We start from the raw sequence: 22,288 nt of genomic DNA, 5'->3' as shown, positions 1-22,288 counted from the left end.
GTGGGCAGATAGACCCAGCTGTAACTACTGGATTTTATGTTTCTGTGCCATGTGATTGTCCAACAACCCTGAGAATACTCCCATATAAAAAAAGTGAAGCCTGGTGGAAATGTGCATTTATATCATGGAGTTGTTCTGGCTCTGGATACCTGTTTTGGGATCTTGGATGTTAGTGGAAGTCATATGGACTCTACCCATCGATCAGGATCAGAAACCAGGGCTTGAGGATGTGGAGCTGGCTGAGGTCTGTGGACAACTGTCCTTTAAGTTTACATTAGAGAGATAGAAAAATTCAATGTTGAGGTTATGCACACTAACTTACATGCTTATGAATGTGACCTTTGTTGTGCAGAAACTTTAAGGTAAATTATTCCAAACTGTTACCAAGCAATGTTTCGTTACCATGTTAAGGTACTATCTATATGGGTTCTTTTTTTTTTTTACCTAAACCAAGGGTAACACTGTGTTTTTCACTTTACAAGTGCTTATTTTGGAAATGTTAAGGTTATATTAAAAAAAGTAGGCCATACCACTTTGCGGTCATGGCACTAAGGGGTGGTAAAATAATACTAGGATGTAATTGGAGGCCTCTGTCTGATGTTTTTAAACTTGAGTAGGCTTGTTCCCAGTAAATGTTTTGTTCCTTATGGTCAATGTACTCCTTCAACTAAAGCTGTATTGTCTTTTTAAGGAAAGGGGCAACCAGGCCTATTGGAAGAAAAATTAATTGTACAACATACAGTATGTAGATAAATAACAGAAAAAAACGGCAGAACTCATACTGTTATACCAGTATTAGTTTACTAACCTGTATAATACAACAGCATAACTGAATTTTCTGGAAGTTATGACTTTTAGTTTGGATGTGCCACCCCACAATTTTCAGTGGCCCCATCTGACCACCCCTATAAAAAAATTGTGGGGGCATCACTGCTACCTTGTGAAAGTGACAAAGAGGTTACTGGCTCACTGTCAGCGAATTTTGTGGCACATTACCATAACATATGAAGCATCTAAACAGGGTTTTAAATGGCTGCTTCTTTTGTCAGTCCACTTCTTGACAATGTCAAAAACCGTATTTAATTTTACTGCTTCTTATCTCCCTCTTTCTATTGATACACAGCTCATCAGTAAGGGGTAATCCTGTCCTACAAAAAACACTGTAATAATTATCATTCTAAAAATTATATATACGTGTGTGTGTGTGTGTGTGTGTAGAGAGAGAGAGAGAGAGAGAGAGATAGAATGTATATAAATATATAGCTGGAAAATTTTATTTAATGGCAACACATTTAAGTGGTTGTAATATAGGGTATAAGGGACAAATAAATAGAATAAAACAATAAACAGTACATCAAAATACCAGTATAAAACACCATTTGTAGATACATTCAAGACACCTTTTCCAAGGAACCTTAAGCCTCCAGACCCAAACCCTTTCATCAACAGGACTACCATAGAGGGTTTTACAACCTGAAATTTGGGAAGAAGGATCAGGTCCATGTCTGCCATGAAAGAAAAGATCAGAGAAATGCAAAAGTTCTTTGGTTTGAAAGAGACAGGTCATCTGGACCCTCGCGCCCTGGACACGATGAAGAAGCCAAGGTGTGGCGTTCCAGATGTGGAAAACTTTAGCTTTCATCCTGGAAAGCCTAAATGGATCAACCAAACCCTAACATACATGTGAGGCAGTATAAAAGTATCATTTTCTTGTGAATTGGGTTTATTTATTTATTTTCATTTTTAACAGATGTTACTGTTGCTGCAGCCAAGGAGGTTGTCGCTCACACTGTCTCATGTCTGCATGTCTGTCTTTATTATGCAGGATTGCCAAATACACTCCGGACATGAGGAAAGAGGATGTGGAGAAGTCCTTTCATGCAGCCTTGCAGATGTGGAGTGATGCAGCACCACTGAGGTTCATCAAAGTCAACCATGGCAAAGCTGATATCATCTTCTCCTTCGCCCACAGAAGTAAATCTAAAAACCACTTCTGAAAAGTTATGATGTCAGTTAAGATACACTGAAAACAGAGCTCACAATTATGGTCGATAATGCTAAGAAAAAAGCCGAGACATGCAAACACAGCACAATGAATTTTTAAGTCCCACCTGATTCATGGTGTAAATAATCTTGTTTTTTCTGTTGCAGCTCATGAGGATTTCTTTCCTTTCAATGGACCCCAGGGCATGCTGGCTCATGCTTTTCAACCAGGAGAGAGGATGGGACGAAACGTGCATTTTGATGAGGATGAAACATGGATGGTTGGGAACAAAAGTTTGTCAGAAGGAAACACAAAGTATTATCCATGAATAAGAAACTTTTTGCATATTGAAAAAAGAGTGCAATCATTTTCCTTTATGTTTCTTGTTGAGATTAATATTTTCTTGCAATGTAGAAAAAAAACACATTTCTTTTTAAGGCACTGATATATCCATGTTATGCTATATTATACCTCTACCCCACCACATTTTAGATGGAATCATTGCAAGTCTTTTTTTGATTTTTAAAGCCCAGTCTAGAGTTATCAAATTTGTGACTTAAGTTTGACTCAAGTCCAAGTCATGTAACTCAAGACCTTGCGTCTGCTAAACACTTTCAGTGTCAGCAGGCGTGCATGTGCCTTTGACAGCTGATGGAAAACAGCCGCAGTAACATCATCACTGGGGTTGGAGCCAAAAGGAAAACATACCTGAAAGTTTCAAACCCACAGACAGTTTTCAGTGTGATTCTGCGTCAATGTACCTGCCACATGGGCTAACAAGACATATCTATTGCTGTATTTCAGGTTACAGTCTGTTTGGTGTTGCAGCTCATGAGCTCGGCCACTCGCTGGGTTTGAGTCACTCAAGAGACCCCTCCGCAATCATGTACCCCAATTATAGGTCTCAAAGCATTACCCAGTATACTCTATCCAAAGATGATGTGCTTGGGATCCAAACACTGTATGGTGAGAGGCAAATTAAGAATGAAGAGTGACTGTTTGCGCAAACTGAAAATACAATGATCAGATAACGGTAGACCATAATGTGCAATGTCATCTAATGCATTCTCTTCAATTGTTTCTTAGGAAAACCCACAAGAAAAGTGGAAACAGTAGCCCCAAAAAAGTGTGACCCCAGTTTTGCCTTTGATGCAGCAGTCATGATAGCAAATGAGATAGTTTTCTTTAAAAACAGGTAAGAGTAAAATATGCTTTATATTTTAATTGCAAAACAGCTTCACTATGTTTGAGCTGTAGCTGAATCTCAATTTTCATTTCAAGCTAGCTACATGTGGATGAGAACAACACAAACAACATATTGGAATCGCCTGAGAGAGAGCCACAGCAGCACATATTTACCCAGCATGAGTTCTCACGTGGATGCCGCTTATGACATCCCTGCCAAAGGCGTGGCGTACATATTCACCGGTAGAGTAATGGGCAGTCTGCAAAGCATCACTTAGGCCTTGTCAGCATGACATGGCGGGATTTTCAGTGGGGGGGAACACAAAGTTGCACCCAAATTACAGCCTTGTGCAATTTAAGTGTTGCAGTTCATGCAAGAGGCTCATTGAGTTTGGCAGCACTTGTGGTATGTTGCTGTTTTTCATAGTGTCCCAAAATGCAGTGACACGGCTGTGTTTTTCCAGGTCATAAGTACTGGGTGGTTCAACAGCTTAAGACAAAAAGTCATGCTGGCTCCATCCATGAGTATGGCTTCTCCTCCAGAATCAGGCAGGTTGACGCTGCTGTGCATGTCACCGAATATGGGAAAACAGTCTTCTTCGTAGGAAAGGTTTATTACAGGTAACTTTTTACACTAACTTGTTTCACTTTATTTCTGTTTTGCGCATATATTTTTACCTGAAAAGTCAACAGGAAAACTATCCATTAAAAACAATTGATTTATATAGTATCAAAGTCTACACTGTAACTATAATGCCCATTGAAAGGCAGTAATTTTGTATGAGTTTTAATGTATTTGACCAAAATAAATTTGCGCTGTAGCTGAAATTGTGATCAGCAAACACAGTATTTATTGGGCATCGTTTATTGTATTGAACTGGACAGATAATGTTATACACGAACATACCGACATTCCCACATTGAAAAAGGCACTAAAAATCTATGTACTTGAATGATCCAACCTCAGGTATGATGAGCGCAGCAGAAGGATGGACCGGGCTCCCCAAACTCATCCAAACAGATTGGCCTGGAATCCCGAGAAGGGTCGATGCTGCCTTCAAGTTAGATGGTAAACAAAAAGAGAAAAACTGTTACACATTATGGTCATGAACTTTGTATACTGTGGACCAGAGCAGCAGGATACAAACACAGCACAACTGAAATAGAAGTTGTAATTTCTTGTTTTTACCGTGTTTAGGAGGTAGACGGGTGGGGTTCACCGCACTGGACACACTTTTATATGGAAAACACCATTTGCTCCAGTTTTAGAACAATGGGTTACTCAAGTAGAAATCTTGCCTTAACAGAAAGGCTGTAGCCGTGGAGATAAAATTGGGGGACCAAACAATTTTTTTGGGGGGTGTTGCAATGTTTGACATTGAATCTACCTACCCACAGCAGTCGAGCAAAGGCTTCTGGTGGTGTGCAGCAACACCACAAATCACAAGTACAGCAGTGCAGTACAGCCTAATACTAGAGCCAGTATTAACAAAAATGCCAGTGATTGTTTTTAAGTGTGATTATTATTAAACTGAAAATTATGGGGATGTGGACTGTAATTACTTCGCACAAATGTAGTTGAGTAAAATATTGTATTTCACTTGAACATATGAACATACTCAAGTACCTTAGAATTTTATTACAACAAGTACAGTACTTAGGAAAAACCACCTATCTTGCACAACTCCTTCAGGGTTGTACTTTTTTTTCTCTTTGCAAGCAGAAGGCTTGTAATATATATGTATACATATATATATATATAAATATATATATATATATATATATATATGTATATGTGTATTTATATATATATGTATATATATATATATATATATATATATATATATATATATATGTATATGTGTATTTATATATATATGTATATATATACACACACACACACACACACACACACACACACACACATATATATATATATATAGGCCATTCCTCTCCACTCAGTCAGTTGCAACATCAGCTAAAATGGCCCTGTATTGTTGAAGTCTGTGAGAGGCAACTGTAGCAACATTGGCGTCCCCAAATGGCATTGGGAGGTAGTTTCAGACTCAATCAGTGGACTTTAGAGCCTTGGAAAAAAAACTTGTGAGATGTAAGTTAAATGTACACATATTTACTGACCAAACTGGACTGTGGTCACTGCACATCAGAGGTTATCAGAGAGTACATGAGAACATTGAAAACAACAAAATATTGGCAAATTCTTTGTTGTGAAACACTGGCTGTGCGTTGATGTGTGTTTGATTTTTGTTTGATTTGGTTGATAAAACACATGCATCTGCAGTATATTGATAGCTGATATACAAATTGTCTTTTTGTGGTTGAAGTATTCCTAATAAATTGCTTCACAGGTGATTCATGAGTGAAGTTAAACTGATCATATTATCTCCTCCCATCATGTTATCAGAGGGGCCACTGTGTACCCTCAACCCCCTCTGACACAGGGGCTGGTTTTAACATTGACTGGAATGTACATAGGATCAGTGTGTCCTCTTTTTCAGCTTATATTAGAGCAAGCCACATCTCGAGGCTGCTTTTATGAAAGGAGAGTGGATGGAGAGAAGAATACATTTTAACAATATGTCTCTTGCTGGTTTTTGGATAGTGCTGCTTGGCTGTTTAGCCTTGTGTCATGCAGCACCTACCATTGCTCCAACAGCTTCACCGGAAGACCAAGACCTAGCAGAGGTAATACAGTTTACATTACACATAAATATTAGCAACTAGGAACTGTCTGGACTAATCAGCTTACATGGAAACATTTATAACATCAGAGGCAAGGTTGCAAAAAGTTAGTTAGACCGTGCTGACAAAAAATAACCACAGTAAGATGAAATAAAAAGTGAATAACTTGCAATAAAATTTTCCTCCCTTTTCTGATTACAAGGAATACCTCTCTAGCTTCTATGCTGATGTTGGGGTGACAAACTCATCACTGCGAAGAATCATTAAGAACTCCTTCAGCCAGGATCTGCAGGCCATGCAGGCGTTCTTTGGCCTGGAGGTAATTACATTGAATGAAATGATTCAACTTAGGTTTGCCATGTTGTAATCAAAGTAATGATGACTGGTGGTAACATCGACCCTGATTCCATAAGAAAATTTGAGCATCAAACATGTAATTTCCTGTATTCTTGTACATTTTTGTGCATCTTTGGTACAAATGTCTTAAATCTTATCAAAATGAAAGTAATGTTTCAAGTTTTATTGGGGATGCAAATGTGCATTTACTCAGTATAATCTACACCTGTGCTAGAAATCATACATGGCAAAGTGTTTACATTTTTCACTCACTTTTGTTACCCTATATGATCATCTGACCTCAAGGTGACCGGTGTCTTGAATAATGAGACCACTGAGGTGATGAAGGCCCCCAGGTGTGGTGTGTCAGACATCAGCCGATATGGACACTTTGCTGGGAGACCTAAATGGGAGAAAAGGCTGATTACATACAGGTAGAAAGGAAGTTACACACTTTAGGAACATGTTATTGTTATCAGCAAATCTGGCTTGATACCTTTCAAAAACATGGGCAGAAGGCAATTCCCAATGAAAAAGGAAATTGCCCCAAAAAAAGCAAGAAATTAGTAAAAAGTACAAGAAAACTACCTGAAAATGTGTAAGATATTAATTATGATAACTATAAATATAGTTTTCCCCTAGCTTTTTTCTTTTTTTTCCCCTCAGCATTTTTCCGCATACTGATGTCTTGCAATTTTTTACAAAATTACTCATTGTGTCCCCCCATGATTCTGAAAGAAACTGCACCAACTTGTGCAGCGTTCAAACATTTAAATATTTGTAAAAGGCATCTGAAAGCAGCACAAGAAAACTGATGTTGCTCCAGGTTTCAAAGGGTTAAGTCACTTAATTGAATTTTGTGTGGTTGAATATATAGTAAAAAAAAAAAAAAAGATGAAAATGACAACATACATGTATAATGTGTTTTGAACAGGATCACTCAGTACACTCCAGATCTGTCACGGAGTCAGGTGGATGCAACCATTGGTCAGGCCTTCCAGCTCTACAGCGACATCACCCCTCTGAACTTTAAACAGGTCAACAGCGGTACTGCTGACATCATGATCCTCTTCAAGGGTGGATGTGAGTCTGGATTTAACAAGAAGTTCTTAAACAGCAAGTTGTTCTTTATGGGTATCATTTTCTTTGCTTGCAAACTTAAAATAGATTTAATTATATTATTTGTTCTGTTGCAGATCATGGTGACTTTTACCCTTTTGATGGGGCTGGTGGAGTCTTGGCTCATGCTAACTCTCCTGGACGGGGTCAGGGAGGGGACACACACTTTGATGATGATGAAACCTGGACTCTCACCCAAAGAGGTAAATACACTCTATGATTTTAAAAACCTAAAGATGCCCTTACTGCTAGGGCGAGGTGTATAATCTGTGTAGTTTCCAGTACAGCAGAAGTATACAGTCTTTCTTTATATAGTTTCCTTTATATCAGATTAAGTCAAATTTGAAAACTGTCTGGTGTGTGAGCTAAAACTAAAAACCCATGTATTTAGCAAAATTTTACAAATAACTGGATTTTTACATCCTCACAAAACAGACATTCTTAAATAATTACTGTACATCAAATCAAATATTTCTTACATTGTAATTGTTGTTGTGTTTAGGTGTGAATCTGCTGCTGGTGGCGGCCCATGAGTTTGGCCACGCTCTGGGCCTGGATCACTCCAGGGACAGACGTGCACTGATGTACCCCACTTATCAATATGTAAACACAAACGGATACAAACTGCCAGACGATGACAGGCGTGGGGTTCAAGCCCTTTATGGTGAGCAAAAACATTGGATTGAATTTTCCTGTTGAGGTTTACATCAGACCACTCTAAAATGAGATAATCTCCCCTTAAAATGATATATTCAGCCATTCAGCCATGCTGAAGTCTGAACTTTTTCTCTAGCTGAAATACATGACTTTGTCTATTCAACCAATAATAAAACTGACTGCCTCGTGTTGTAGTTTGCCATTTTCAACTTCCATTTCCATGCAATGAACTGCAAGGAAATTAAATTGGTACAATTTTATGTTCTTTATGGATTTTATGTTTGACTGTCAAGTGCATCTTTTAGTTATTCGTGTTAAAAGTAATTTTCTTCATGATGCCTGAAGGTCATAGATTTTACTAATTCATCTCTCAGGCAGCCGTACACCAGTGCCCACAACAGCACCAACCTCTAACCCAGACCCCGAAGAGCCAGAGGAACCAACAGAGGACCCCGTGACCAACCCCCGAGATGAGCAGTGTAGCCGGGATCTAGTGTTTGATGCTGCTACCGCCATTAGGAGAGAACTGTACTTCTTCAAAAATGGGTGAAGATGATTATAACTGCTATGTTTATGTGGGGGAATATGTGAATACATCTTTTTACATTTCAATTTAAAATCCTTACTAGATACTATTGGAGGAAGAATGCCAGAGGAATCCGTTTAACTAAAGTTAGCACAAAATGGTCAGGAATCAACCAGGTCGATGCTGCTTTTGAAGTCCCAAGAGAGGGTGTGGCATATCTATTTGAAGGTAAGGTTCACAAGATTTTGTTAGATTTGATTATGGTGCACTGAGTACGTTGAGGCTACACAGATAACTACATGATATAACAACCTCTGACTGTTTCTGTACAGGTCGTCAATACTGGGGCATAAGGTCTTATGCAAAGACAATCCTTCCAGGTTATCCAAGGCCCCTCGTCAACCTCGGCCTCCCCTCTACAGTCAGTAAAGTGGATGCAGCCGTCTATGTTTCAAGTACTCGAAAAACCCTCTTTTTTGTAGGCAACCAGTATTGGAGGTGAGTGTTGGTCATGATTGACACTTTATTCATAACATTGCATGTGCCTACAAATGAATGAACGCAGATCCCTGAGATCTTTTTTGGGTACACGTCTACATATCCATGAAGCAAAACTGTCTTATTTCTCTTGCAGCTATAATGAGGCAAGAAACCGAATGGACCCCGGATACCCACGATTCATCACTCAGGATTTCCCAGGCATTGGCTCCAAAGTAGATGCAGCCTTTGAAAATTATGGTCAGAAATTTCATTTACCTTTCTCTTTAAACCAATTTCATATGAGTCAAGAGCCACATTTGGTTAGAAAGACAGAAAATCTCTATCAGTATTCTTATATTTAAAGAATAATTTGATTGTTATGCTTACTTACTTTTTTGCCAAGTTTAAGAGAAGATTGTTGCAACCCCCGAAACTACAACCAGGAGATGGTTAACTTATCTTAGTTCAGTGTAAAGACTGGATTCAGTGGGGAAACAGCTTGCCTGACTCTGTCCAAGTCATAAGGAAGTTGAGTTAACTTTAACTGGTGAAGGTGACTGTAATTAACTGTAAACATAATTGTGGGTTTACAACTTGTTTTATTGGCCAGATAATCTGCATGTGTGTAGCATTTGCTGAATCTATTGTCAGAAATGGAATATAATGTGCATGGTTGTTTTCATTACTTTATAATCACCTGAAAAAAAATAATTGTACTCTATTTGTGCTACTGCCCAAACGTGGGTCCCTCACATGATGTCCTGTGGCCTCAAATGACTTTTTCCCATTGACTCTGTTAATCAGCGGATACATTTTTTTGAGAGACACAACCTCCACAAAATGGCTCGTCTCACTTTCAGGATCTGATTCATTCGGTCAGATAACATTTTGGAACTCTAGAAGAGCCACAAGATTCAATTATTTTGTCCCCATTCAAGTTAATGTAGCCAAGGCTGGACTGGGATGAAAATATTAGCCCTTGTATTTTGGCCCAGACTGGCCCACCACAACTGATCACACAAATGCAAGTAATGTAAATAATATATAAAGTACCCCAGCAATGAGTCCTGAAACAAGGAAATGAGCTAGCATTTCAGCACCACCGGTTCCCTTGTCTTTAAGTCAAACGCCACTGAGCAACTCTCATAGGAATGAATGGGGCCCGACATTCAAGGCTGTATCCAGTTCTCTTTATACATCCATGACTTCATCATTTTGCACCGCCATGTTTCCACAGCAGCCCAGAATGGACAAACCAAACACTGTCTCTAGCGAGGGCATTTTGCGTTTTTATGTTACCTGTAGGGAGGGGTGAGGGAAGGGTTCAGTTGCAATCTGCAATCACACTGCTAGATGTCACGTGCATATAAACTGAATATTTTCCTCCCACAGGATATCTATATTTCTCAGATGGCCCCAGACAGACTGAGTACTACCTGCCGTACAGGAGAGTGATACGTGTTCTGCTCAACTATGGCTGGCTCAACTGTTATTGAGAACCCACAGGCAACATCTCAGCTGTCTATATCCAAGATGTGATGAAAGTTAACATTTCATAGGAAAACATTTCACAAGAATAAAAGTATTATATATTTGTATGATGTTGAGAGCAGTTCTCAGAAACTTTCTAACTATTGCTTGGCTGTTGATGGATGGCAAGTACCAGGATCAAACTGAAGGAAAGGTCACTGAGTTATTATCATTCTATCATGTCTGTGGATAATCTGTGACTTGCTTAAAAATATCTGTTTCTTTTTTTCTGCATCGTAATTGCAAAGGAATGTACTGATAGTGAATGTATTTGCTCAGAGATTTTTACTCCTTCAGTAATGCGAAATTGCACAATTTGGGGGTTTAGAGTTTCCTCTGATTACACCCCAGGGTTACAAATAAAGAGCTCTAGCTATGACAGGACTAGAGTATTTGTATTTGGATATATCAGCGTGGGTTACACCGAAAAAAAACCTAGCAAACAGTTTAAGCCATTAGATGTTTTCGATCATGTCTAAATTGTTATGTTATGAAATGCTTCTGGCTTTTGCCTGGATGCTGCAATTTTAGAATTAGGACCACAGGGCTTGTTAAGTGCAACTTTAGCCACATGACAGGAGATCCAGTGTAGAAAGAGAGCTGAGTCACTACTGTTTTCATGAACACGGAGACATTAAGGATTACATTATGTTAGGGTCCTGGTATAAGCACATAACAAATCAACTGTTTTGCTATTATTTTCCCAGGTTTTGAGATATCTGTCATGAATGATCTGCTTCCACCCCAATACAGTAAAGGTGAATAGAAATGAAGTGAATAGAAATTCTACTGTAATTAAGTTTGGATATGTTAATTTATCAGTATGAGCTCAGTTTCATTTCTCCCATGAATTTAAAAAACGTCTTAATCCTTCTTGGTTGTTGGTGTGGCTTTTTATGCTGTGTGAGATGTCCCTGTAATTTTGTGTTTTGTTCTCTGTGCATAAAAAACCCACACAAGCATTTTAGGCCTGTGTCTCATAGGCGTTTTGGCATCGATGAAGGATGGGGGAATATATTATTTTAAAACAATTAAGGTGCCAGAAGAGGAAAATAAAAATCAAGTTAAGGAGAATGTGTTTTTAAGAATTATCTTGACCATAAAGAGAGCTCTATTGATGTGAATATGGGGTCAGCTATAACAGGGCCCTACATGCAGTAGTTAGGCATTAAAAAAATCCCCACCAAAACCCAAATGGAGAAACATGATCCATGCCAGGTATCTTATGAGGAGGTTAGATTATAAGCTATTGCCAATTTAGGATGGCTGGTTAAATTAGGAAGGCTACATTTTACTTCAATAAAAACACTAAAGGGTAACAGAGTACTGCTTCTCTAAAGTGCAATTTCAGTCTTGCGCTGATTACATCATCTTGTGCCATTTTTTCATAGATGTGGATTTTGCTTTGATTGTTGCGTTATGTTAGATATTATTCAGAAAATGCCACACACTCATATAAAATAATGCCTACCTAATGCCTTTTAGTGTCCAAGGAGTTATTTCCTATCCTAAAAAAAGGGTCAAGTTTAGATTTGAATGTTGAATTTGAATGTAAAATGTATTATATACTGTATATATTGAGATAGTAAGTGTTCAAAACAACAACTGCTTGCTCAGATTGAAGCAGAAAAGTTTCTGATCTCACTCAAAGTTTTTATGTGGTGTGAGACATGCAGGGAGAGACACACTGACACACTAACGTAAAGTGTACTTCATGCCAATGTTAGTCTTTTTTCAACACCAAAAAACTTAAACTTCTCTGTTTTTCATATTTAAAAAAAAAAAAAAGGTTTCATGATTTAAAATAGGCTTATTTAACCTGAATATCACTTTACATATGTAGAATATTATTGACCTTATTTAAACATTAAATGTTAAATTTGCATTTATACACATTCTCTACCATTAACGTCCCACTGTGTCCCTAATTGTACATATAAAAAGGTCATTTTATCACTTTCCTAACTACATTATTTAATTCCCAAAAGCTTCAAAACAAACGACACCGGATATCCGATAGAAATGCTACAATGAATAAGGTCCGATGTGAATCACGCACTTTAAGTTCCTCAATCTACCTTAATATTTCTTCCCGTTTCACATGTTGAACCAAATTATTTCTCATGCACATAGCTCCATAGATGAATTTAGTACAGCGGATGCTGGTGCTTGCTGGTTAACTGTTTACATTCAGCCACTCTGAATGTAAACATTGCGACGGGGACGACTGAAGGTTCCGGTTGACGCGCGGAAACAAACAAACAGTAGCACCGACTGCAAGAAGTGGGCTCGCAGCGGTTTCACAGAGGTGTGTTTTTGTTTGCTCACCGTCACTCTTATATATCATGTTATTAGCAGCTGTGTATAATTGGCTTGTCCTGGCTACACAATAACACAATTTGCACATTTCTGTGTGTGTGTTGCGTTGTTTACAGCCGCAGTGTTGCTGATGCTACTAGGTGCGTTACATGTCGACGTGAAGAGAAAATACATGTTTCTGTTTTTTACAGGTCCCTGTCTCCTATGGAGTCACTCAACACTTTTGAATCTGAGATGGAGGCTGATGGACAGGGAAACTACTCTCTGTTTCCTGCTCTGGACAGTATTGCAAGTCTGTCAGGGACCGCCGAGACACTGGAGAGGTTGTTGAATATAATGTGATTTTAAAACACGGCGTCATGTTTGTCGTGCCATGCAAGTGTAGACTTACTGCAAATAGATTTAGGCAAATAAAACGTGCAAAATGTAATGCACCCATTTAGATTGCAACGTGGGATTGCTGCAGAGAAGAGCACCTTATCTGTGTAGGTGACCCACTGAGCAATTTGAACGTTTAAAGGTGTTTCATAGATGTCTGTTATATGTGTATTTCTCTATAGACGTTGACATGTTCGATATTCATGGTTGAAAAGTGAAACTTTAGTAGATGTCTTGTCTTAGCCTAGATAAAAAAAAAGTAAATTGAATCTGTGTATATGACAAAAAACACAGAAGCAAAGTATGCACACACATCCAGTCCAAACCAACCAAACAAGAGTGAAAAGTAAAAAGACAACAAAAAAAAAAAGCTGGCACACTGCAGGGCTCCATTTATCACTTATTTATTTAATGCACCGAAGTGATGTTTTAAGCACAACCACTCATCACCAGACTGTCTGATAAAGAGTTTTTGTTTGAAATGTCACTTTTTTGCCTTTTTACTGATGATAAAATAATAAATATTCATAATGTATACGTGGGGTTATGCAGGACTTTTATTTGTATTTATTGTTTATTTTGAAATATGGTCTAAAATTGTGCTGTATGTAGCTGCTAAAGTCTGGTCTATAACATGGATAAAACTGAGAGACAATGTTAAAATGATGTCTGTTGCTCAGTGGGTAGTGCTCACAGTGGAACCCAATCATAATTCAAATCAGATATGATAATTTTATTCTGTATTATCTCCCACACAACAGAACATCATTACTTTACACTTCGGTTCTATTTCATTAGAGTTTCCTTTCCTTTCTTAACATTATTTGTTGTGAAGCGATCACACATATTGAGTCAAATATCTAAGTTATATATTTGATATATTTATTTAATATCACCAGTATCTCTCACAGTGCATTTGCCTTTGCTGATATGATTAGTCTAGTGGTGCTGTTGAATTGGGCCTCTATGTAGATGCTGCTTTGTCCTGGAGTGCATATATAGATCTTGTTTGTAGTAAGGTACAACAGTGTATTTATTTTTTTAGGAGACTGAGGTCATTTGGAGCCAAGAAATAGATTCTGTTATTGAATTTCCAATCTATAACTCAAGGTTTTATACAGTATGGATCAGTGCATGGTACTGTTGTCTCTCTGTTCAGCTTAAAGCTAGACTGGCTAGACTGCTGCGGATCAGCTTGAAGATTGTGGGTGAAGCATTGAGTCAAGTTTCCAAACTGCTTATACTCCTAGAATGTTTTCTCTGGCTGGTAATATTAATCTGATCCCTTTTACACGTTATGTGCAGAGTATCAGCTTTTGCCGTCACATAGGAGATTTAGAGTCCCACAGGCTCGACTGAACAGGTTTAGAATTTCTTGTGTTCCTCAGTCTATCAACCTATTAAATCAGAAAATGGCTTCTGAGTAGCCTCAGTGTGCCTGAGTCGAACACCGAATGTAATAAGTAATGAGTAATATGTTCCTCTGCTTCCACTTTTTTTTTATGTCTGTTAAGTTTCAGTGTTTGTTGTATGATTTTGTTGTTTGGTTAAATGCTGTCAGTATTTATGTGACGCTGTTGACATCCTGGTTTTCAAGACAAATTTCAGAATTATTCCTGACACTAAAGTGAAAACTAATCTCATCTAATTATTGACTACAATATGGACAAATACGTGCTCTGGAATTATGAGATTTCATAACTAATGATTTTCAAAAGTACCAGTATTCCCAATAATGTTACACTGCATGATACTTAACCTTTTTCTCTATTTGCAGCGAACCACCCAGTGAAATCGCAGAGAAGCCAAACCTCACGTGGCTTGATGCTGCACAGGTATCTGCCATTTATTTATCATATTTCATTTTGGTGTTATCAGTGACATTTGTCAAGTGTTAAGTGTTTATTCTTTACCCTTTCTCTCATGTAGATTGTCTTAGAAGAAGCTGGGCGTCCTATGCACATTAAGGAGATTAAACAGAGAATCATCGACAGGGGACTTGTTCAATCCAAGTACAGCAATCCTCTCAATTTACTACACAACTTATGTGTTTACATGCCAAACTATGAGTCTTCAGTTTACTGAATAGACAGTAAACTTGTTTCAGAGTCTACATTTAGACGACGCTTATCTTGTTGTTCTCTCCTTGGTAGTGCAAAGTCAAGCCTGGAGGCTGTAATGTACCGTGAGGTAAGAGGGATTTTTATGATGCAGTCTGACAGCAGCCTCTGCTGTTGAGTATAATAACTTGCACCGTCATTTAACATTTGCGTTAGTTCAGCTGATACAGTACATGCATCATCTCTATTTCTGTTGCTGTTTTTTTCCTTCTCCATGTTTTTCCATCCTGCTTTGTTGGCCTCATTTCACAACTTTTAGAAGAGGCAGAGATTTCTGCGCTGTTACTAAAAACAAAACATGCTCTGTGCTTAGATGCAGAAGCCTTGAACCTGCTGTATCTAATAATGGTGGAATGAATCTAAATTGACCCCCGGCTTTTCGCATTCAAATTTGGCTTTTCCAGCCCAGTGCATTGGCTTCAGTCTCACATTATGTTTCAGACACAAAAAGGCAGCAGGAGATTCAAGAGGATTGAGAACAGAAACGGAGTCTTTGCACTGCTGGTGAGTTATGTAGGCGCTAATGCCAATTTCACACAAAACTCAAATATGTTATGGGATACTGAAATTGCATTTGACCTTGGTCATAGATAAATACTGAGGCATTGCTTTTCACAAAAGATCTTGGTCCTGAACTGTGGTTCGATACATGTCACTGCCGAGCATAATTATATCACATAGACAAAATATTTTCATGTTGAAAGTGTATGGCTAAATACGGTGCTTTGCAGTGGGGAATCAATGCTGTCTGATAATCTGGTGCAATGCAGGATAATTTATTTTCTTAGGTAAGTGCAGAATTTTAAAGCAGAGACAGAGTAAAGTAACTCCTAATATCTAATTTTAGTTACAGTACTCCCCAGAACCATTACGGCCATTATAATACTTCAGCTGCTTTAGTACCTGTAGTTGCACCATAGAAGCTGACCTTGGAAGTTGAGCAGTGTCGGACCTGTGTTAAACATTAGTCAGCAGCGGGATCTTGGAGCCATGTTGGGCAACTCGTTTTGACAAATGCACAATTTGATCTCTGTTTCAATGTAAAATTTGATCTAAAATGGAAATCCTCCTGGAGGAGTTCTGAGATAATGTACAGCAGACATTTTTTTTCATTTAAGTTTCTTTATTTTTGAAGATCTTGTGCACAGATTGTTTCAGTAACTTTAATGTTTTTCATATAGCAGTTTATGTCTGAGCTCCATCAGTGTTATTTTATTGTTTGCATTGAAGTCTGTATTTTCATTCATCATCCTGAAAGCAGCTAAAGCATTAGTCTCAGGTACTCGTGGTGCACATTAATAGATCTGTCTCCCTCCACCCTTTTATTTCCTCACAGACTGATGAGGAGAGGCAGCAGGCCCTGCAGGCTTTCACTGCACAGTCTTTCCTTGGGTCTCCGCAGCAGAATACCGTCTCCAGTTCTGGCTCAGGTGCTTCAGCGCCTGCCTTCCCATCCCCAACCAGTTCCTCAGAGCATAGGACCAAGATGAAGAGAGGTCAACGAAAAAACCATAACGAAAAGTACCGACTCAAGTACCTTAGACTACGCAAAGCTGCCCGCTCCATGATATTTGTGAGTAAAATGTTTAATCAAAGATTAGTCCTATTTTAAGTTTTCGGTCACGTCATGCATGTATGGAATGATATTTTTTTATCAAGTTTAAGTTACTCTCAGAGCCAGTTTGGATACACAGCTCTTAATTATCAGTGTTTTGCCCAAAGGAGAATGCAGCCCTCTGTGATGAAGTTGCTCACTTAGAGGAGAAGTTTTTAAGAGCAAAGGAGGAGCGGAGGTGAGTGTTTCAGCTATCCAAATGCTTCCCATAATGATCTAAAAAGAATGTTGTTTTCAGAACGGACCTTCTTATTCATGTCACTTTATCCTGTTTTTTTTTTTTTTTTTTACTTTTGTACATAATAGATGTGCTGTTGTGAAAAAAAATGGGATTCATGTCATGTCACCATTATTAAATAAACAATTTATATTCATATTCATTTTCAGGTTTTTACTGAAGTCATTGTTGCAGTACCAGTCTTTGTCAGAGGGGGAGATACTGCCAACACCTAGCTCAAGCTCTCATCCTCCTGTGCCGCCTGCAGCATTAACCTCAGGTCCTGCAGGAGCTTCAGGCCTGTCTGGGGGCCATAACCTGACATCAGTGGTATCAGCAGGGGAAGAGGGACCTCTTAAAAAACCCAAGAAGGAAAGGAAAGAGCGAGGCAGGGAAAATGGGAAGGAGGAACGTGAGTGTCATGGTGACGTATTAGTGCAAATGAAATTGAAAATATAAGTGATTTGAAAAGCTTACATCCAACTTTTAAGACAGTTGTTTTATCGTCTCACGTTTCTCCAGTTCCAAAGAAGATATCTAAGAAGAGGAAACTAGCAGATGGATCTCGCAAACTGGTTCAGCCCATCCCTCTGGACTCATCTGGTCGTCCTGTCTTTCCCATCGTACTGGGAGGTTTAACGGTCTACAGCCTGGGAGAGGTAAGTGACTGATTTGACTTATATTCTTTCACTTCATTATCACCATGGTGAAAACACGGCAAGCCTCTCAACTCCAGCCTCACTTTATAGTATAGTAATCCTGTTTATAGTACAGTAGGATACAAAAAAGTAACCTAAGTACCTAGTCATACATGCTCTTTTCTGGCTATGACAAGTTAAATTGTCCATCAGATGCTTGTTCAATAGATAAATATTAGGTCTATTACACAACAAAATGTTGATAAAGTGAAAGCCTTTTTAAAAGCTGGCACTAACGACCAAATGCAAACTTTTTACTCCTCTCCAGATCATCACAGACAGGATGTTGTTCCATGATGAGTGCGCCATCTACCCGGTGGGCTTCTGCAGCACTCGAGTCTTTGCCAGCATGAAAAACCCCGACCAGCAGTGCCTCTACACCTGCCAAATCAAGGATGGAGGAGGAGGTCCACAGGTACACACAGAATAGTTAAAGTAGAGTGTGCCAAATGTCCGTCATCATTCTTTTGACCCTTTTTTTATAGGCAAAATGAATTTAAAGAAAATGAATTTAAATAAAGGGAAAAAATTATCTCTGTAGATCCAACGGGAACCTAATAAAACTGCTGTTTACTACCTTTTTGATTAAAGGTCCAGTGTGTCCACGATTAGGGGCATCTATTGGCAGAAATTGTATATAATATTCATCACTATGTTTTCTTTCATTTGTAATCTTCTGAAAATAAGGATAGTGTTTGCGTTACCTTAGAGACATTTATGTCTACATACTGAACAGGACCTTTTCCACAGATTCTGCCATGCTGTTCCACAGTAGACCAGAAAGGACTAACCAAACTCTGGCTCTACATAGGAAACAGTTTTAGTTCTGCAGCCGCACTTCTAGATGCCAAGTCCTGCACACTGGACTTTAAAGTTGTGTTCATTTGAAATGGTAAAAATGAAAATGGTTTTCAAAAAACCATACTGAAACATGCAATCCAATATTGTCCCCCAAGTTTGAGATTGTGCCTGAAGAAGATCCTCAGAATGCCATCGTGGCCTCCTCAGCACTCACATGCCACTCAAATCTGCTGAAGGCCATCGCGTCTGTCAGGTAACAAAGGTCACCACAAGTATATTAATGATTATTGTTATTATTATTATTATTATTATCATTATTATTATTATTATTATTATTATTATTATTATTATGACCTCTTTCAAAAATCCTTTTCTTAGTTCCAAGTCCATGCCACCAATTGTGCCATCGGGAGCTGATTTCTTTGGCTTCTCACACCCCACCATCCAGAATCTCATCCAGAGTTGTCCCGGAGCACGCAAATGTAGCAAGTAAAGTCAATACACTACATGCACTTTACATGCAGAATATTCTTCAAAAATATGATTCGAGATTTCTTTTCTATGGACGCATAGATTTGCCAGGCCAGGAAAAAAAATCAGTATCATGTAATAAAATGAGGATTTTTTGTTATAACAAGACATTTTTCACATTTTTCAAGATATTTTTGTACTATAACAAGTAACTTTTCATGTAATAACATAATTTCGTATCACATAATAACATTAAACATAACCTAATGTTATAATGTGAAACTCCTAAATGAGGAATGATGTTATGTCTCATCTACAGGACTTGATGAAGTTGTGCTTCATGATGAAGTTGAGAAATATTGAGATTTTGCTGTTAATGAGCATGGTGGCTGATACTGTGAAAAGTATGCACATTTTAGCTCTACACTAAGAAGGAATTCTAACTATTCTCTGACAAAATCTGCGAGAGAGGCTGTAGGAATAGCTGTTATAGATCATACACTGCGCTCAATAACAGCAAAATCTCGCCACATCAAAGAGCGCCCTGCAAGTAACATGTTGTTATACATGAAACAATGCGTGCAAATTAATATATTTCAATCACATTAATACGTATATTCTCCTTGCTGAGGTTTAGCCAGCTTACATTCAGTATAGTTTTAGATTTATCAATGAAGTGATGGCTTTTTGAAATTTTAATGTAATAACATGATCTTTTAATCTAATCACATAATGTATTTTTTAACTTTGTTTATTTAGCTACCGATGGATACGTTTTGAGGTGTGTCGCCCTGGTGATGGCCAGGTTCCTCACAGCCTATCAGAGGACGATGCCTCAGTCAACTTTGAGGCCTACCAGAGACACCAGGGCTTTGATGAGAACATCAAGACGGAGCACATAACAGGTTAAATATTAGTTTTCTAAACTGGGGATTTCTTTCTACAGCTTGAATGTAGATTAAGCACAGGTCTTTAGACTTGCCTATGCTGTGTGACCATTGCTATTGACCTTTTACTCATTTTTAGCTTTTTACTGTATATTGTTTACTTATATCCTGATATTTTGCTGTATTATTATTGTTGTATCAGCAAGATGACCTTGAGTGTCCTGAAAGGTGCCCATAGATAAAATATATTATTATTATTATTATTAATCGTGGTCATTTAAAACTTCACTGCAATATTCGTATTGCAAATATACATATACAGTTGCTTTAAAATGACATGTCCACTATGGGATAAAGGCGCTCTAAGAAATGATTAATAACTGAAACAAATGATGGTGCCTTTGAAGCCCAAATATACCGCCTTGGCTCTCCTCAGTACAAGTACCAAAAAATGTCATATTCAAGTAAATGGATGAGAGCATTGCTACAGGCCTCTGCAAATGAATTGAATTAAAAAAAATCATATTGATGGTGAATTTGAATAGACAAGGGAACAATCTGCAGTTTTTAAATATCATATTCATAGTTTCTTTAAAAACGTGTTGGATGTAATTGTTCACACTCACAGCAGTAACATAAGTACACTTGTCAGTGTACATGGACCTCATTGTACCGGCTAGATAGCAATTTATGTTGTAATGATACTGATATTTGTGGTTTGTTTTGGGAAAACATAAAAATATATATATTTTACAGGCTCTTTTGATGATGATTTGACTTCAGCATGAGGTTGTGGTAACACTGAAACGTGATGAGAGACATGCAGGAGACCAGGATCCAGGGCAGGAGCATGGGTCTCTGGCCTTCCATTCCATAACGGCCCCCTGCTAGAGTCTCTGGTGCCCTCCTGTGGTACCTCTTCAGTGCACGTAGCTTCTTGATTTTGATGAGTGGTCTGACCTTACACTGTAGTGGTCACTGTGGTTTGAATCTCAGTGGTTGTTCAGCAATTACAGTTACTCAGCATTTTGATTGAAGCCTCTTTTTGGGGTGTTTTATTTTTGGACTTGCAATGTGTGAAGATTAAATTATAGTTTCAACAGTGTACTGTATCATTTCTGATACGTCTTTAGCATCTGTGTAATCTAAATCATCTATTTACTGTAAACTGTTGCTGATTCATACTGTGGCTCACTGACACATTGCCATTATACTGCATTTCATTTATATGTCATTTTTGTCCAAAGAGACCTAAAGATGTCTTCCATGCTTTTGCTTGCCAAAATGTTATTACGGCTCTCATGTTTCCTCAGTTTGTGGCCAATAAGTGTGATAATACAGAATGTGAAGCTGTTATGGTTTGAGTGGGCGATACTTATTCGATACTTATTCGACCCCATCACACACTACAAGTTTACATGTGTGTAAAGGTGTGAATGCAAATATTGTGTCCTCAATACTTCTTGAGATTTTATCGCTCAGACCACATTCAGAGGTGGTCTGGGCCATATTTGGCTACAATCTATCAGTAGTGTGTATGCAAATGTCTCCTGAGCCACACTGAGGGACCTCTGACCTCTTTGCTTAGCTGACTCCCTGATGCAAAACTTTCTGTTGCTGTAGTTGCACAGGTTATGCCCGGGACACACTGACTGTGTGAGCAGCGCATGAGCATCGCGGAAGCTGTTGGGTTTTTTCGGCACTGATGTTAACAGATTAGAGCAGCCACGCTGCCTGAGTGAGCAGCGCATGTCTCAGATGCTTCACAGCTGTGGCACATCTAGAGAAACAGAGGCTCACAGATTTTTGTTCCATGTCACATGCACGGTTGTCAGCAGTAATAGACAGTGAAAATGGTGTTTGGATAATTATATTGACATTATACCACCTTTTACTGCAGTTTCAATGTCTCAATTTTTCACAAACATGAGGAAATAAAAATATATCTGTTTTACTCAACCTTTCTTGTTTCCGTTTCAAAATAAAAAGCCCCCTGACAATGTTTGTGTAGACAGATTCCCTTCAGGTATTGACACAGGGCTTTTTGTTGTGAAATATTTGCAGGACTGTGTTGGTGTCAATGCAGGAGCTAATGCACAGATAGCAAAGTAAATGAGTGGAATATGTGCCTATAATGGAAGAAATACAGTACTCACAGCAGCAGACAGCTCTGCAGCAATATTGCAGCAACAACGCTGCCAGAACGAACAAGACACAGCAGCTCTGCGAGGTTGCTGTCACACGCTGCTTACGTATGCAGTG

At 38.4% G+C, this 22,288-nt stretch overlaps 2 protein-coding genes and 1 pseudogene across 3 annotated transcripts; all 3 read left to right on the top strand.

The window, feature by feature from the left end:
- Positions 1-124: 124 nt before the first annotated feature.
- On the top strand, positions 125-4,412 carry LOC148189317 (matrix metalloproteinase-20-like; annotated as a pseudogene).
- A 760-nt stretch (positions 4,413-5,172) lies between these two features.
- Positions 5,173-11,393, top strand: mmp30 (matrix metallopeptidase 30). Its single transcript, XM_042487294.2, has 11 exons — positions 5,173-5,875; positions 6,075-6,191; positions 6,515-6,642; positions 7,143-7,291; positions 7,405-7,530; positions 7,830-7,991; positions 8,359-8,530; positions 8,614-8,738; positions 8,843-9,008; positions 9,145-9,248; positions 10,383-11,393. Exons 1-11 carry the CDS (start codon positions 5,726-5,728, stop codon positions 10,484-10,486), a joined length of 1,503 nt encoding a protein of 500 aa, XP_042343228.2. The 5' UTR covers positions 5,173-5,725; the 3' UTR covers positions 10,487-11,393.
- Positions 11,394-12,687: 1,294 nt separating this feature from the next.
- On the top strand, positions 12,688-21,985 carry tbrg1 (transforming growth factor beta regulator 1). 2 transcript variants are annotated; one of them, XM_042486741.2, is made up of 15 exons: positions 12,688-12,828; positions 13,031-13,162; positions 14,995-15,052; positions 15,147-15,229; positions 15,371-15,407; positions 15,779-15,841; positions 16,674-16,910; positions 17,060-17,130; positions 17,340-17,581; positions 17,692-17,828; positions 18,136-18,282; positions 18,824-18,921; positions 19,047-19,157; positions 19,899-20,044; positions 20,783-21,985. In XM_042486741.2, exons 2-15 carry the CDS (start codon positions 13,044-13,046, stop codon positions 20,812-20,814), a joined length of 1,581 nt encoding a protein of 526 aa, XP_042342675.1. In that variant the 5' UTR covers positions 12,688-12,828; positions 13,031-13,043; the 3' UTR covers positions 20,815-21,985. The 2 variants fall into 2 exon arrangements, with proteins under 2 accessions (XP_042342675.1, XP_087934787.1); XM_088078661.1 differs by lacking the exon at positions 15,779-15,841.
- The last annotated feature ends 303 nt before the right edge of the window (positions 21,986-22,288 follow it).

Source organism: Plectropomus leopardus, chromosome 6 (genome assembly GCF_026936395.1).
Source record: "Plectropomus leopardus strain MGB_pleo_1.0 chromosome 6, ASM2693639v1, whole genome shotgun sequence".
NCBI classification, from domain to species: Eukaryota; Metazoa; Chordata; class Actinopteri; order Perciformes; family Serranidae; genus Plectropomus; species Plectropomus leopardus.
Note: the sequence above shows the minus strand (reverse complement) of the source record. Positions and strands in the feature narration are given on the sequence as shown.

Excerpts from the sequence above, each read along its gene's own strand:
- mmp30 (XM_042487294.2), top strand. The coding sequence starts at position 5,726 with ATGAAAGGAGAGTGGATGGAGAGAAGAATACATTTTAACAATATGTCT. Across the intron at positions 5,876-6,074 it reads AAGACCAAGACCTAGCAGAG|GAATACCTCTCTAGCTTCTA; the intron begins GTAATACAGTTT and ends TCTGATTACAAG. Across the intron at positions 7,292-7,404 it reads GATCCTCTTCAAGGGTGGAT|ATCATGGTGACTTTTACCCT; the intron begins GTGAGTCTGGAT and ends GTTCTGTTGCAG.
- tbrg1 (XM_042486741.2), top strand. The coding sequence starts at position 13,044 with ATGGAGTCACTCAACACTTTTGAATCTGAGATGGAGGCTGATGGACAG. Across the intron at positions 15,053-15,146 it reads CGTGGCTTGATGCTGCACAG|ATTGTCTTAGAAGAAGCTGG; the intron begins GTATCTGCCATT and ends TCTCTCATGTAG. Across the intron at positions 17,829-18,135 it reads CGGTCTACAGCCTGGGAGAG|ATCATCACAGACAGGATGTT; the intron begins GTAAGTGACTGA and ends ACTCCTCTCCAG.